The 14,716-nt window shown below is 50.3% G+C and overlaps 7 protein-coding genes across 7 annotated transcripts; 4 read left to right on the top strand and 3 right to left on the bottom strand.

Annotated features, from left to right (window-relative positions):
* Window positions 1–191: 191 nt before the first annotated feature.
* Window positions 192–681, bottom strand: IAQ61_001315 (uncharacterized protein; the record flags this gene model as incomplete). Its single annotated transcript, XM_066095058.1, has 4 exons — window positions 192–207; window positions 258–293; window positions 387–459; window positions 528–681. 4 exons carry the CDS (start codon window positions 679–681, stop codon window positions 192–194), a joined length of 279 nt encoding a protein of 92 aa, XP_065954906.1.
* A 286-nt stretch (window positions 682–967) lies between these two features.
* IAQ61_001314 (uncharacterized protein) lies at window positions 968–1,291 on the bottom strand (the record flags this gene model as incomplete). Its single annotated transcript, XM_003839571.2, has 1 exon — window positions 968–1,291. One exon carries the CDS (start codon window positions 1,289–1,291, stop codon window positions 968–970), a length of 324 nt encoding a protein of 107 aa, XP_003839619.2.
* Window positions 1,292–1,965: 674 nt separating this feature from the next.
* IAQ61_001313 (uncharacterized protein) lies at window positions 1,966–4,686 on the top strand (the record flags this gene model as incomplete). Its single annotated transcript, XM_066095057.1, has 4 exons — window positions 1,966–2,047; window positions 2,131–2,553; window positions 2,933–3,421; window positions 3,485–4,686. 4 exons carry the CDS (start codon window positions 1,966–1,968, stop codon window positions 4,018–4,020), a joined length of 1,530 nt encoding a protein of 509 aa, XP_065954905.1. The 3' UTR covers window positions 4,021–4,686.
* A 1,114-nt stretch (window positions 4,687–5,800) lies between these two features.
* On the top strand, window positions 5,801–6,100 carry IAQ61_001312 (uncharacterized protein; the record flags this gene model as incomplete). The annotated part of the gene is made up of 1 exon (XM_066095056.1): window positions 5,801–6,100. The coding sequence occupies one exon, from the start codon at window positions 5,801–5,803 to the stop codon at window positions 6,098–6,100; it is 300 nt and encodes a 99-aa protein (XP_065954904.1).
* A 39-nt stretch (window positions 6,101–6,139) lies between these two features.
* On the top strand, window positions 6,140–7,705 carry IAQ61_001311 (uncharacterized protein; the record flags this gene model as incomplete). Its single annotated transcript, XM_003839568.2, has 1 exon — window positions 6,140–7,705. The coding sequence occupies one exon, from the start codon at window positions 6,140–6,142 to the stop codon at window positions 7,703–7,705; it is 1,566 nt and encodes a 521-aa protein (XP_003839616.2).
* A 974-nt stretch (window positions 7,706–8,679) lies between these two features.
* Window positions 8,680–9,061, top strand: IAQ61_001310 (uncharacterized protein; the record flags this gene model as incomplete). Its single annotated transcript, XM_066095055.1, has 1 exon — window positions 8,680–9,061. The coding sequence occupies exon 1, from the start codon at window positions 8,792–8,794 to the stop codon at window positions 9,059–9,061; it is 270 nt and encodes an 89-aa protein (XP_065954903.1). The 5' UTR covers window positions 8,680–8,791.
* A 4,088-nt stretch (window positions 9,062–13,149) lies between these two features.
* Window positions 13,150–13,785, bottom strand: IAQ61_001309 (uncharacterized protein; the record flags this gene model as incomplete). The annotated part of the gene is made up of 1 exon (XM_066095054.1): window positions 13,150–13,785. One exon carries the CDS (start codon window positions 13,783–13,785, stop codon window positions 13,150–13,152), a length of 636 nt encoding a protein of 211 aa, XP_065954902.1.
* Between the last annotated feature and the right edge of the window lie 931 nt (window positions 13,786–14,716).

Here is a 14,716-nt window from a genome sequence, read left to right as displayed (position 1 = left end):
ATGAGCCTTAAAGTTGTCCAAGTCCGTGGGGCAAAACATGTTCGCTGTCCTTGGCCAACTTCCGAATCCTTTATGCACACGGCAAGGATGTCTCGTCGATGCTCGAAAAATATCCCACCCATGCTATCGACTGGGTTGTTCGCGTCGCACTCAAGCTCATACGACTCGGCGGTCAGGTAGTGCGTCAGGTGTTACATATTGAGGTATCTGTTGGCTGATGTCGGTGTAGGAACGATCACGTTGATGGCTGGGATTACCGGTACAGTTTTGCCACCAGCTGCCGCCGAAGCTTCCTTCTGAGCGTCAGAAAACTCTCCAAAGTGAGCAAAGTCGCGACCTGAATTGAACACGGGCGCTGCTGACGCTTAAAGAACACTGACACTGACAGTTGTGAGATGCGACATGAAGTTGCCGCTCGCCGAGCTGCCGGTCCAGCTGTGGTAGAACGTCGGGTATACGCTGGGAGCTCTGCTGTGAGTGGGGATCGAGAGGCCTCCTGAAAGGAGTTGGTTGAGAGATTTACTTACAGGTTACCTCAATGGCTTGACCAGGGGTTCGGAAGTCTTGGGGCAGGTTCGGCTGCTTGAGAAGCCACGACAAGACCCCTTCGAGACGCATCAACGGCAACGCATTATGTAACTCAGCTGAGCCCTGCTCTTCAAGCGGGATCTTCTCCTTCATCTCTTTGGTGGTAGCAAAAGCTGATTCCAAAATCTGGCTCATCATAACAGCTACCAGGCCAGGAATGTCACGGTAATTGACTCGGTCCCCTATAGCAGTCTTGAGCTGATCCAACGCATAGTTGAATTGAGGTCCAAATTCCGCAAGTGAAGTCACATTTTATAAGTACTAAGCACGATAGTAATTGAGAAGAATCGAAAATTTTGAACGCGCAGCCTTCTCAACGTTGGCCTGGCGCTGACGCTCTTCGGCGATTTGACGCTGTTCAACATGGTAGGCATGGAACCTAGTCAGCAGATCTTAACAATACAATTTTTTCGTTATGCTGCGCAGTAACAGGATCAATACCAGAATTCCCCGAGGTAAGAGATCGGAGGTTCATGCGCTCAGAGCCGAGCATTGAGTTCAGCTTGTCATCAATGAACTGCTTACGCTCGACATGGTCTTCGATGGGATCGTCGTTGACAAGAGTGATAGGTGCAGCGGGAGAAGGACAAGACCTGGGACTCGACAAATCATTTTGATGAGGTAAACTTGGAAAAGCGTGGATGAACAGGCGCAGGCGCAGGCTCAATAAAGGGCTTGCGCAAGACGGTAGGAGCAGGATCATAGTGATAATACTGGGCAGCTACCTGTTTTTGGCGCTCACGGTCCTCATATTCATCCACGAAATTCCAGCAATATGGTGGTTTGGTTACACCATGTGTAATATTACCAATACTTGTGAGCTTTTGTGAGTTATAAGATATAGATCCGACCTGAGTATCTGGCTCACCGACTTTTTAAGGCATTTCAGCAGGTGTAGACGGTTTCAGAAACGATGGCCACTCTGCTCATTTGAACGGTCCTGCCGCGTATGACGTTGAACACATGGTGGGTATGGATGTTGGGGGGCGGAAGGGGTATTTTGACAATGGAAGTGAGCACGGCGTTGGGTGTTGGAAGGGAAGAGCAAGCAAACGTGATGGTTATACAGAATTAGAAGTGCGTGGCGCATGCAGAATCAAGCCTGTTTACATGTGTACAGATAACACTGTTCTACGCAGAGTGTTGGAAATTACAGTGTGGTCAACTGACAACAAATGTAGTGGTTGCGAGCGCTGTCACTCTCGGCTTTGTTACAGACTGAGTAAAAGCACGATAAACCTCATACACCCACTGAAGGTATCACTAGGGGCTGTATAGTTGCACAGTGTATTTTACCCTTTACTAGCTCTTCTTGATATGTCAACATGCAAGCACAATATTATTATGTTTGGCTGCAAAAACTAATCTGGCCCACATATGAGATTGGCAAGCTATCAACAAAATCAGATAGCTGAGTGCAGTCACTTTGCAATTTTATTTTCTGTCCCAAATCTTGTAGGTATGTAAGGCGTACTAGCCTATGGGGTTTTAAAGCGAGTCGATGCGGGTTCGGGCGTCATCACTGACGATCAAGATGGTGAGGTTTGCACTCGACGTCGGAACAGAGAAACACTTTGGACCCACAAGGTTGGCGTGCCCTGCCCAGAGCACGTGCGTGCTTCCCTTCCTTGTACATACTGTACCTACCTTTCATCCTTAGCGAGGCAATGAACCAAGAGCTCATCGCGAGCCAAATCTCCATCAGGGCCGTCAATGTGGCGCAGGTTAGCGACAGCGATGTTGACAACAGACAAAAGACAGGCTATCGGATAGCAGTTTCCAGCCACCGAAGCAGTGATCATCGAAGAGAAATTAATCGTTTCGGCGTTTGGGATATAGGTCGCATTCGCTCTGGCGTTCACTCGCAGGAACCTCTTCTGCCATGGCCGGTGGACGAACAACGAGAACTGCATGATGCCCATTCCCAAATGCTGCGGATCGCCCCCTTTTCAATGTCGGGACCGCGTAAGCACTCTAGGTTTTTAAACAATAATTTCTGCGCCTCGACGCCTCAATCGCGCTTCTGTGGCTCAAGATAGCGAGATTCGCCTTGGCAGGCTGCCGATTCCCGACTTAGCGCCAGAAACTGGTGTTTGTGCGACGAAACCGGAAAGATCAAGCCAAGATGCTGATGCTGCAAGTGAATCAAGGTCGCGTCCCTGAAGGATCCCATTATTAACCTACAGAAAGTTCCTTGATAATTGTCTCTTTACTTTCTGTCTTTAGCATCGAAAGGCGTTTGTTATCTCTGATTTTCATCTGCGATATTGTTAATATCTTCTTTCATTTTCTTCACGCTCATTCACGATCGCGAAGTCACCCGTTCATATTCCCGATCCAATAGTCATGAAGACGGTCATATCATCGCTAATTCTGATCGCACGGGTCGCACTCGCTCAAGAACGCTGCGACGCACCGTCGCCATCCATATTCTGCAACACTACTGAGATCCTAGCCTATGAATCATCAGACTGCAAGCCTTTCCATATCTTTCTCACGCGTGGCTCTGACGAACCCTATCCTGGACGCCTCGGAAACATCACCAAAGAGATCTGCGCGGGCCTTGGTGGGGACGACTGCGGTTTCGAGAATGTCGTATATCCTGCTAGAAGCACGGCATGGGGTGCAGACGCATGGTGCAAATCTGCTGGAACGGGAGCCATCAACGGACAGAATCAGATGAAGTCATACAGTGAGAAGTGCCCAGACAGTAAACTCATGCTACTCGGGTTCTCACAAGGCGCTGCTGTTGCACAGGATATGCTAGGAGGAGGTGGAGGAAATGTCTTTGAATGCACACAAGACTCCAACCCAGCTTTGGACCAAGATATTGGTAATAAAGGTGTGTATTGATCCCCGGGAATGCCTTTCTTTATCGTACGCTGACCAGACACAGTTGTCGCAGCTGCTACTTTTGGTTCCGTGGTTCGCAACCGTGACACCAACTTCACCATTGGCGACGGTAAGCCTTTCGACGGCCGCCGCGCCCGCACTCCAGAACAACTCTCCGCTCTTGCAAAATACTCCGATGTCCTCTTGGACTATTGCCACCACGGTGACCCGATATGCGCTGTCGGCAGTACCCCCGAGAGCGTCGAGCACCATCTCGACTACTTCATCCAGCACAACGAGGAGGTCACCAAGTGGGTCGTCGGCATGGCCAAAGCGAATCAAGGAACGGTAAGTGATGAGAACACGCCTGTCAGGCCTCAGTCTGGTGCATTATTTTCAGCTGCTGCGAAGTCTGCATCCACGGGTTTGCCAACGCCTACCGCAATCACAAACGCGATGACTACTAACGGTAACGAGACATTTTCCGCGCAAACAAACTCTTCTACAGAGAATGCAAATACTGGTGCCGCTGAGTCTCTAACGATGAACGGTGGACTTGCTGCTTTCTGGGCTGCTATCATCTTGACATTGCTCCAGTAGCTGACCACTCGTAAGTTTGATCGAGGGTTAGTATTTTGATCCTGCGGGGTTATAGACAATAGATCTTTAGCATTCAAGAAACCAGCATATGGCGTAGTAAAACATAGGATACAACCCTTCAAGTGAAAATCGTTCCTTGACTTTGTCCTTGTAAGATAATGTTGATGTATTCAAAAAGCTAGGGACTCAAGCAAAGATTCTTCAGGCTCTTGCATTTTACACGTTTCTCTTTAGATTTCCCTATACCCAGGTATCGCTGTTCTCAGCACCCGATATATACGGACAAGAGCAGACTCACGCGTTGTCTTAGGCAATCGACATTATGGCCCGCTGTCCAAGTGCAACGGCTCTCACGATCAAGTAACGAAACCTTGGGCAAAGAAGGGATCCTCCCCAGTATGGTCTTTTCATCGGTATGGAGCGTGTGTTTTTGGGACTACAGATTAAGATCCAGTCTAGTTTCAAGTCCCGTTGTTCTTGTTATCTTCATCCAGGGGTATGCCCAAGAGTATCACGATGACTCGAGCCAAGATTATGGCTTCAAGGGAGCAGAGATACCGACACTCCGGCATGCCAGAGGTTATTTTTACAACCGGGTGTATCACGGTGTGGCAGCGGCATTAGATCTACTTTTCTTAGACTATCTTATTATGTTTAGCAGTAGGAACCTCAAGTGAGCTTGACTCTTGCAATCTGTTGTGCTTAGATACGAGTCTTTATGACATGACTCGGCCGGTATACTCTACTTGCGGTGCTCAGTGGGCAATAGACAGGAAACAGGAGCGGCATCGCCACCCATTCGCATGTCGCATACCTATCGCGTCATCCTGCATCCAGCCTATCACTGGTAATTTAGGTAGCTCTGAGCAGCTCTTTTTCTGCTCTGCCTCGCCTGTTTCATTTCACAGTGATGCATGACCATGAAGCATGCACGGAAAGCGAGTCAAGCGATATCGTAAGACCCCGAATGCGCAAGCAAAAGACGTACCGTCTACTCCCAAGCCACCTCCCACTCTGCACAAGGTTTCCATTCCTTCGTCCTGAATGCAGATGCGTTTTGCATCGACATGAAAATCCATGTCGCGAGAAGCTCCACAGCAGGCTGATGAGCATCTTTGGAAGACTCTGTTAGCTTGGGCAACGGACAGCAGCACCTCAAACCCCTCCATTCACTTCCTCGCCCGCGCGTTCCGCATATATGACGAAGACCAAGATGAGTGATCACAAGCCCGGTTGTGGTCAAGGCTTAGTAGCGGTAAGCGCCGAGGTCTTCCATCTGATAATGATAAGATCAAATATTTTCATCTGATTACCATGGTCCCACGTTACAGTGCGCCTTGATTGGATAATGCTGCGCCGCTGATGCCAGGTTGAAGGGCTTTCAGGCATTTGGGCCGAGTCTCGGTACAAACCAAGGCGGCGCTATGTCTGTTTGGAGGAACGTCAAGCTTCGCCACGGCAGCGCTTGTTGGGGGTTTGGCAGGCTTGTCGGCGGGATGGCTTTCCCCTTCTCGTGGACAGCCCTGCCAGGCTGGTCGCATTAGTTCGCGTTGCAAACGCAATGGCGCGACCCATTCACATATTCACCCAGTAAAGTAGCCGGCCTACCGGGGACAGCACAGCAGGACTTGTGGACCGATGGAAGGTGGAGTTATGTGCATATGCATCTGTAAACTGTTATATGAGCCCGTTCCCTGTCCGCTTGCTTGTCTTATTGATCTCTGCATTTCTCCCCATTCTTCTGTGTTCAACTAGCAGTCTTGCATCGTCAGCTTGCAACATGGGCTTCTCTTTCAAGGGGCTAACGTCCAGTGCTCTGCTTTCGAGCAGCAGGCCTACCACCGATGCAGACCACAAGGACGTTGCTGATGTACCTGCTTCGGTGCAAGGCCACACCAGCATAGACGTCGATCGTCCTAATGAGAAGCTGGGGGCACCCCATACTGCTGGTTCCAGTGATTTTGACTCTGATGAGGAGTTGAATAGGGTCGATACCACGGCTGAGGCCGGTGTCCAGGCTGTCCAAGCTGCCTCCATGCTATGGACCAAGAGGGACCTTATTCTTGCATACATTTTGTGAATCCCCCAGCACTATCGCCGGATCGATGAGCTCAAGCTAATGACGACCAGTATGTGGCTCATTCAATTCTTCATGTCTTTCGCCTCCAGCTCAACGAGTACCTTGACGCCATACGTTACAAGCGACTTTCAAGAGCACTCCCTTACAGCCCTCACCAGTGTCATCTCTTCCATCGTCGCCGGTATCTGGAAGCTCCCATACGCCAAGATCATGAACATCTGGGGACGTCCTACTGCACTCTGCATTGGCGTTACCTGCTACATCATCGGTCTAATCATCATGGCTAGCTGCAACGGCGTCAAGGCGTACTGCGCCGCCCAGACCTTCTTCTATACCGGTTACAATAGCATTGACTTCTTCATGACCGTCTTCATCGCCGATACCTCTAAACTTAAGAACCGAGGGTTCTTCATCGGCTATGCGGCTTCCCCATGGCTCATCACTACGTGGATTTATGGGTATGCTGTCAACAGTGCCATTGCTCCTGGAGGCATTGGTTGGCGATGGAACTTTGGCATCTTCGCCATCATTGCCCCCATAGTCTGCTCGCCTTTGATCTTCATGTTCTTCCTGTACGAGGGCAGAGCTCGTAGGCAGGGTCTCCTCCCCGCACGACCAAGCCGTGGGAATTTCAGCCAAACTGCCTTCTACTACCTGCGCGAGTTCGATGCCGTTGGTCTCCTCATTCTAGCTTCCGGTCTCTCGCTCTTCTTGCTCAGCTTCAACCTTTATTCCCGCCAAGCCAAGGGCTGGAAGTCTCCTTTGATTATTTGCTTCATCATCTTTGGTGCGCTCCTCATTGCGGCATTTGGCATCTGGGAGAAGTTTGGCGCTTCTGTCACCTTCATCCCGTGGTCCCTTCTGAAGAACCGGACCGTCATCTTCACTTACACCATGGCTGGCTCGCTCTACATTGGCTGGTACATTTGGGATACATACTTCTACTCGCTGCTCATCGTCGTGTTCAACCAGACCGTCCCTCATGCTACCTACATTGCCAACATTTACACAATGGGAAGCTGCTTCTGTTGCCTCGTATATGGACTGGCTCTACGCCGTTACGGAAAGCTCAAGATGTACTCGCTCTTCATGGGCGTTCCGCTCACCATGCTTGGTGTCGGTCTCATGATCAAGTTCCGTCAGCCTGACGAGAACATTGGCTACATTGTCATGTGCATGATCTTCATCGCCTTTGGTGGTGGCATCCTTGTTACTTCGGAGCAAACAACTCTTATGGCTGTCTCCAAGCAGCAGGACTTCCCTGCTCTGTTGGCTGTCGAGTCCATGATTATCGCTATTGGTAGTGCGATTGGTTCCACTATCGCAGGAGCCATCTGGACCGGTGTCTTCCCTGCGAGACTCTCGGCCAACTTGCCTGCTGATGCAATGGAGAACTTCACTGCGATCTACGGCGATCTGAACACACAGTCGAGCTACCCGATCGGCAGCCCGACTCGCGATGCCATCAACCTGAGCTATGGCCAGACGCAGAGGTACATGCTCATCGCTGCTACATGCGTCTACACAATCACCCTGTTCAGTGTGGCAATGTGGCAGAATGTCGATGTTAGGACGATGAAGCAGAGGACTATTGGTCTTTTGTAATTTATTTCTCTCTTGTTCTTACTCACAGTCAGGATATAGGAGAATGGGCACTTACTGACATATGATATGTCGTCTTGCCTTGCTCGGATAGTATTCTCAGTAAACGATCTGGTAGATGCAGGAGTGATTTTCTATAGGTCACGGTCTACAGGCAATAAACACCGTTGAGTGATCTTCGACTATCATACAATGGCGACATGGCGCTCAGTAGAAGGGTTAGGCAATTCGCTCATGACGATGGGAAGTCTATGCTTTGCGCTTAGGGCTTACTTCGGTAACGATCGCAATTACAGACTCAAAATGACTACTGCAAATAGAACCAACTATGTATAATGGAGGACGACTAACTTTCAAGCCTCTCCTCCTAAGATACTTCGGAGGGTTGCTGTGCGCTTGTCTTATGGAATTTCTTCCTTTGAATACACTCTTGACAGCAAAATAGCAGTCAATTACCTGTTCAATGAGAGTTTTTTCATGTTTCTAGAAAAGATGTACTGCGGCAATGGCTTCTTCACACCTTCGCTCGATAATCATCAAGGCGTTTGCAAATACTAGGTATATTTTAAGCTAGTCTGCAACGGCATTTGAAGGACTTGTTGTCCGCATTTGTGACATTCTTCTCAGCAGTGAAAGTACACCGCTAATTCATCTGATATTCACCCCAGCCGGTCCTTGAAAATAAGGATATCTTGACACCTCCGCACGCTAAAGGTCGCAAAGAACCACACTTCGGAGCTAGACCAAGTAAAAGTGTTATTGGGAACATTTTCGTATATAGTTGGCCATTAGCTCTGCCTCAATGTGGCCGGTCATGTTGATGTTGTCCGTCCAGTGTTTGATTATGGTTGGGAGGGCGGAGTGGAAGCTGGAAGAATACTCTAAAAGTTAGCGCGACGCGACGGCACGTGAGAGCGCACTTTGTCGCGCAACCTGGGGCAGACTGGGTGCGCCGTTCCGCGACATGATGACCCCTCTGAGGATCGATAATACTGTCAAGTGAATGAAGGGACCAATTCTGGAGCTATCTGGTATAACCCTTACTCCCTAACCAAGGTAATCCTCGCCATCGTCCAAGTAATCTTAACCATGACTATTGTTTTTGTTTCGCATCCAACCTCGTTGGGCAGCCAGCCACACGCCCAGCCTCCCCAACCATGGGACGTTGACCAGCCACCTCTCCACGCACGCACCCCGCGGCATCTGTACAAAAATACTTTCGTGCCTCGTTCTACACGAGGTACAATCGACTCGCATATTCCATTACTATCTGCCACCCATTTATCAACATTACCATTCCGGTGGTACACTTCGCCGCCCGATTTCCACCTCCAAGGTTGCTCAGACGATACCTACTGAGCTTAGACTTGCTTGCCACAATCTATACCAGGAACTGGGCTCGAGACATACAGATTCAGTAGTATGTTAGTCTTTGGGGTGCATACTGCACGCCAATCCAAGTTAACATTTGTTCAGAACCCTTCACCGCCAACTCTCCCACCAAGCTACTTGAACAGGCACATCACAGCCTCTACCCACCTCACCCAAAACCGAGCACCCCTCGTTTTCCGCCACAATCATGCAGCGCAACGTCGTCATCTTCCTCATCATCCTCATTCTCTTCATTCTCATCGCTGCAATCGCATACCTCATCTACTACCTCCAAACGCGCATGGCCGTCAGTGGCACAGCCTCTTCTGTCTCAGACATGACCGAGAACGCCTAGGCTCCCCTTTCCCTTCTTAATTACGAATACATACGACTTGAAAACATACCGGATGATTTTTGCATGGCAACGGCGTTTGGGATAAGCATAGAATGGGAGAGGTTGAATTGGAGCCCCGACTCTGTGTGCCGATTGCATGAGACTTTGATTGGAATTCAGGATGGTTTGATGTGTATGGCTTGGACATGTGTTAATTCAGGTGGAAATGTCACAGTAGGCTTTGGATGATATACCCGCGACGCTACAGGATCACACGGAGTGACTGATAGTATATTTTTTACAAATTGGACAGTTGAGATCAATGAACATTGTCAACAGATCAGAGCATAGTTGCTTGATTGTTCAAGACTGCCTTGCAGGAATCTTCATAACTGAATAGTATCTCTGTATTGTCCGCGCGAATGCTTTTCAACATGTTCTGTAGGTTCCAAACATCGATAGCAACAATTCCTCATGTGTGACTGCATCATAGAAAGGCCTTTCATTCTATACGTGTACACCATCTATGAGGGTATCTGAACAATATCCCATATCCTATCACGTGCAAATACATCCTCATATACCTCCTACACCTTCATCATTGAACACGGAAAGCAAATCTCCCCATGACACTCAGTGAATGCGACGCAACTGCACCTTCCGCCTCAAAAGTCACTGCTTCGAACAAACTCACGCTAGAGAACCAAGCAATCAAGACCATTCAATTGGGTCAAAGCACGTCCAGGCACAACCGCCGAGTCAAGCAATACATTTTCTAGTTTACTACCCTTTTCTGTCGCCTGTATTTGATATGGACATGCAATAAACGAAGACAGCCAATCTCCGACTCTTCGTACTTGGACCATTTCAAATCTCCTAGTCTACCAATACTAAATACTATCTACGAATAAAAACGCAAACAGACTCGCTTGGGCCAAATCCAACTTTCATCGATGCTACAGGAGTTCACCCTCAGCGCTCAAATAGGGGTTCTAAAATGACCACGATATTTCACCAAATCCCATAGTACTTTGAAATGCACCAAAGCCTGAAACAGACGCCTTAGAGTCCAAGAGTATACGGAGCAATAGCAGTTCGTAGTGATGAGTTCTCACTGCTCTCTTAAAATTGACCGCGATGTCACTCATGATAACAGGGGCAAGATAGCTACGAATATCCATCTCACCACATTCTATTCCATATCGTCGCAAACGATACCCATAGAATTGTATGTGCTTACTCAATCACTAGTTTTCCCTCTGCTAAAGCATCCAAGATTTTGATCTCACACTATGCAGGCCATTTACTCAGGGATACCGTCCAACACCTCAGCAATCGATGATGCGAGATCTAACCATTTCCCCGCAATCTGGCTTCTAAAGACTCACACAGACACCCACAAGCCAGTGCCCCTTCCTTCAATTACAGCCCTACTACCCCTGAGCATCAAAAATCCCAGCAGCGGCGCCAAAGCGCACAGAAACTCACTCTTGACGGGTCGATCAGCAGACCAAAAAAAACAGTGGGCCTAGTATATTCTATACTATTATAACTAAGCGAGAACTTGCGTGCAGGTGCGGATGCTCGTCGAGTGTCTGTTGGGGAGCGGGCATGGGCTAGGAGCCGCCCGCGTGGAAGAATGTGTTGCATGTGAGTGGTTTGATCGCGCCATGCAAAAGGGTTTTGGGTTGGGGAGATGCTGAGTGATGTGCAATCGGAGCTGGAACGATGGATGTACTGTGGGGTATTTTTACTTTTACTCTTTTTTTGCCGTTGCCTTGGAGGAAACTGGTTGGTAGGATAGCAAGGGAAAAGAAAGGGGGGAGGTGAAAGGAGTATTGGGATTCAGTACACATGTCCATATCATACAAGTCGCGATATCTGTTTGAGCCGGACAAATGCTACGGTACCCAAAGCATACCTCACCGTTGAACTCCCTCCCGAGGCGATAAACCCTCATGGTGTCAGTGTCGAACTTGCATGGCAAAATCGTCCTCCACCGACGTCACATCCTCACCTCATCCATCTAACCATTGTAGCATCACCTGCCCGACCCCGTCGACGCCGGTTCTCGCGGCGGCATCCTCCCTTCCTCGCCCCGTCCCTCCCTTCCTCACCGTTGAAACCAGTCTGACATCAGCACTGGACTTTGCACCGAGACACTGCAATCCAGGTATGCCTACCTACTCCACGAGACAAGACCGACATGTGATGGTTCTCTGTCCGTCCCCATCGTCGTACGTCGAGTGCTTATGGGGGGGCAAGGGGACCACGCACTGCACCCTAGCGCCAGTGAACCAGCGGTCGGGTCGGTCAGTCAGCTCGATGCGCTACCTGTCCACTCGAGGGCGGGTACACTCTTTGCGACATGGTGATGATAGGACGCGGAGTATACGGAGCACAGCTGAAAATGGCTGAAAGTGGAAATAGGTGAGGAAGCACAAGGCAACACGACACCATTCGGCTGAGTTGGAACCCAGCGAATCGATCTCCTATAATGCTCTTGTTATAAGTTAGTTGTAGAAAGGATATTCACCCTGTTCCAGGATGGCTGGAGTGAGCGTGAGCGCTGAGAATAGGCATTGCTCTTCTTGATTAAGCCTGTGGTGGTACCAATGTAGGTTGCAAGCGTCGAGTGCGTGTGATCAGGTTCGCACGCTCGTTCCAGAACTCGCAGCGGCGTCGGACTTCCCCGCGTTTATTGTATATGCGCTTAATCTGCTGGCCTTGTTATTATAGGGGGGAGGCAAGATTCTTGGGTCGCTTAATAGGCTGAATCGCATGTGCGGTTTACCCTGTTACCCTTTTTACACTCGGCTACACCGGTTGAGGTATACAGCGTTCGGGCCGGGTAGTATGTGTAGGTGTGTGTATACTCTAGGGGTGATGTGTGTACACAACTACTCAGGCTCCCGATGCATGCTATTGTAGACACCGGGCCGTGTGATTGAGGTAGGTGAGAGTACATCTCTTGTGATAGCCGTCGGGCGTAGTTCGTGGGGTAGGATGAGGTGATACGGCACTCATTCCATTAGTCTCGCATTATCTTTTCCCATCACGTTCTGTATTCCTCGACGCTAAGTCGTGGCCATTACAATCCCAGCGTCCGCTTGCGAGCCGTGGTAGTGGTATGCGAGGGGGCCTTCCCCACGCGCCACTCTCTGGCGGTGTGGCAGCGGGCATAGCTGCTGTGCTGGCGATGCAGCACACAAGACAGATGTTGTACAACAGTGACAGTCAGACACAAATGTCCAAGAAGGAGACTCCCCATGTAAGCCACCTGGGTCCCGACAATCGGGTTCGAACATGCTGTCTGGCAAGGCGTAGGTGACAATTCATCTGGGAGCGGGTGCATCAGCTTAGGCTGACCACCCCCACCTCCCCCCGGAGAGCAGGATTGTAGGCACTAATCCTGACCCTAAGTGCCTCAAGGGGAACAAGGTAGATGAAGAGGTGCAGCCGACAAGTCAGCATGCAGTGTTACCAAACCATGCCTAGATGTGGATGCACCACCCGCTCGGGGCTTGCAGTCACACAATCCAGCCCATGGCTTACCCAAACATCAATTGTAGATGCGTTGGCCAGGCGTGAATAGTACTGAATCTTTGATGACCTGGAGTCAGCTTAGTTGACAGCAGGAAGATGTCTACTACCCTGAATTCTCTCAGACTAGACGGGTCGGACCTCAAGGTGGAGCCGGGAGAAGGGGCATACAATGACCAAGGGCGGGGCTGAGGGAGAGTCAATCTGATCTTGCTTGGCATGAAGGAGGAAGAGGTCCACCGTTTGATCCTAGATTGGAAGGTCCACACTGACAGCCGTTGGCGTTGGCGGAGATTTTGCCACCATGCCGCGGTAAAAGGTTGCAACAACAACACAGCTGTCCTACTCGCCAAACCAGTATGAGGCTCGAGGGATCCCATTGAGAAGATTTGATGGGGGTGGTCAGTGTACTGGTGGTGGCTATCATGAACCTCCCCTCCCCCAACATTGCTTTGTCTCTACAGTACGCAGTTTCAGCAATGGCGAGTTGGTTTTTCGATTGGAAGATCCGGTGGAAAAAGCACATCAAGTCTCCCACGTTGGTCGGATAAGGTGTGATAAGCACGTGGGGAACACTGCAGCATCCACCCACGCGTTGCCAAGAAGAGGCTTGTTCATGTGAGCTGCACTCTGGCTGGGGTTGTGGACCTCGAAATCTCCCGTTGGCCTCTCTGAATCCGCTGTTCATGCAACGGCAGAACAGGCAAGGAGACTGTCGGCTGAATTTGATCCAATCAGGAGGGTGGAGGGGACGGCCATGACTTGGTGACCAGCCGTCTAAGACGGAAAGTATCGTTTCGGCCCAATCCTTTTGATGCTTTCTGAGGGCGAGCATGACTTGAAGCCATCACTGGGTACCAAAGTAGTGTGCACAGGTCCAAGGCAAAGAGGCAACATGACCTGCTGCTTCGCGTGGGTGGGGATCGAACAGGCAGGGCCCCTGATGTGCCAGGCGGCGGGAACTCGATTCTCGGTTTGGGCGCTGGCAAGGCTTCTGCCGGCACGGTTCGATTTGGGTTTGCACGATTGACTGCAACCACGTGGGAGGAGTGCCGATGGATTGGACAATCTTTGTCCATTTCTCTGACAGGGGAGTTTTACCGGGAGACCTGCCACAAAGGCTATGCTTTCCTGTTTTGTTTCGAGTGAAAGTTGCGCAAAAGCGGCCGTGATCAAAGAAACATGGACAGAGATGCAAGCAGAGACCAGCTCAGGATATTGCTCTCCCCGTGCGCCAGGCCAGGCCCATGGGTTTAGGATAGAGGTACAGTACCTAGGTACCTAGGGTAGGTAAGGCATCTTTCGAAGGTAAGGCATCCGTCTCTTTTCAGGCTGTGTTGCCATGTGAAGGGCAGGATTGCAATTTCGGGGCTCTCGCACTAACAGCCGAAGCCTCGGCAGGGGCTGCGAGGCATTTTGCGGAGACGGGAACAAGCCACAGCTGACGAAAGGCGTTGCATGTGTGTGTGCACTGTGCATGTGAGCATGTCCTCGCTCCAGATTGGACCGAAAGGAGGGGGGGGGAGGGGAACAAAGATGGGCGCTGTGCATGGCGCGGTCACGGAGAAAGTGCAGGGCGAAGTTGACTTGGGGCTTGCCCACGCTTTTGCTTCTTCCTTGGGAGAGAAACAGGAACGTGTTCCTGGTAGCTGGGAGAAGAGACGGGCATTGTCGCTAGCCATGTGAGGAAGAAAGTGGTCTAGTTGTGCTCCCTTCCGCGCCCCACAACCGAAAGGCACAGCCGGTGGCTGCAGGGCGGATGAGGA

Source organism: Plenodomus lingam, assembly GCF_022343315.1.
Source record: "Plenodomus lingam strain CAN1 chromosome Unknown contig_12, whole genome shotgun sequence".
NCBI lineage: Eukaryota > Fungi > Ascomycota > Dothideomycetes > Pleosporales > Leptosphaeriaceae > Plenodomus > Plenodomus lingam.
This window is presented reverse-complemented; position numbering and strand designations above follow the sequence as displayed.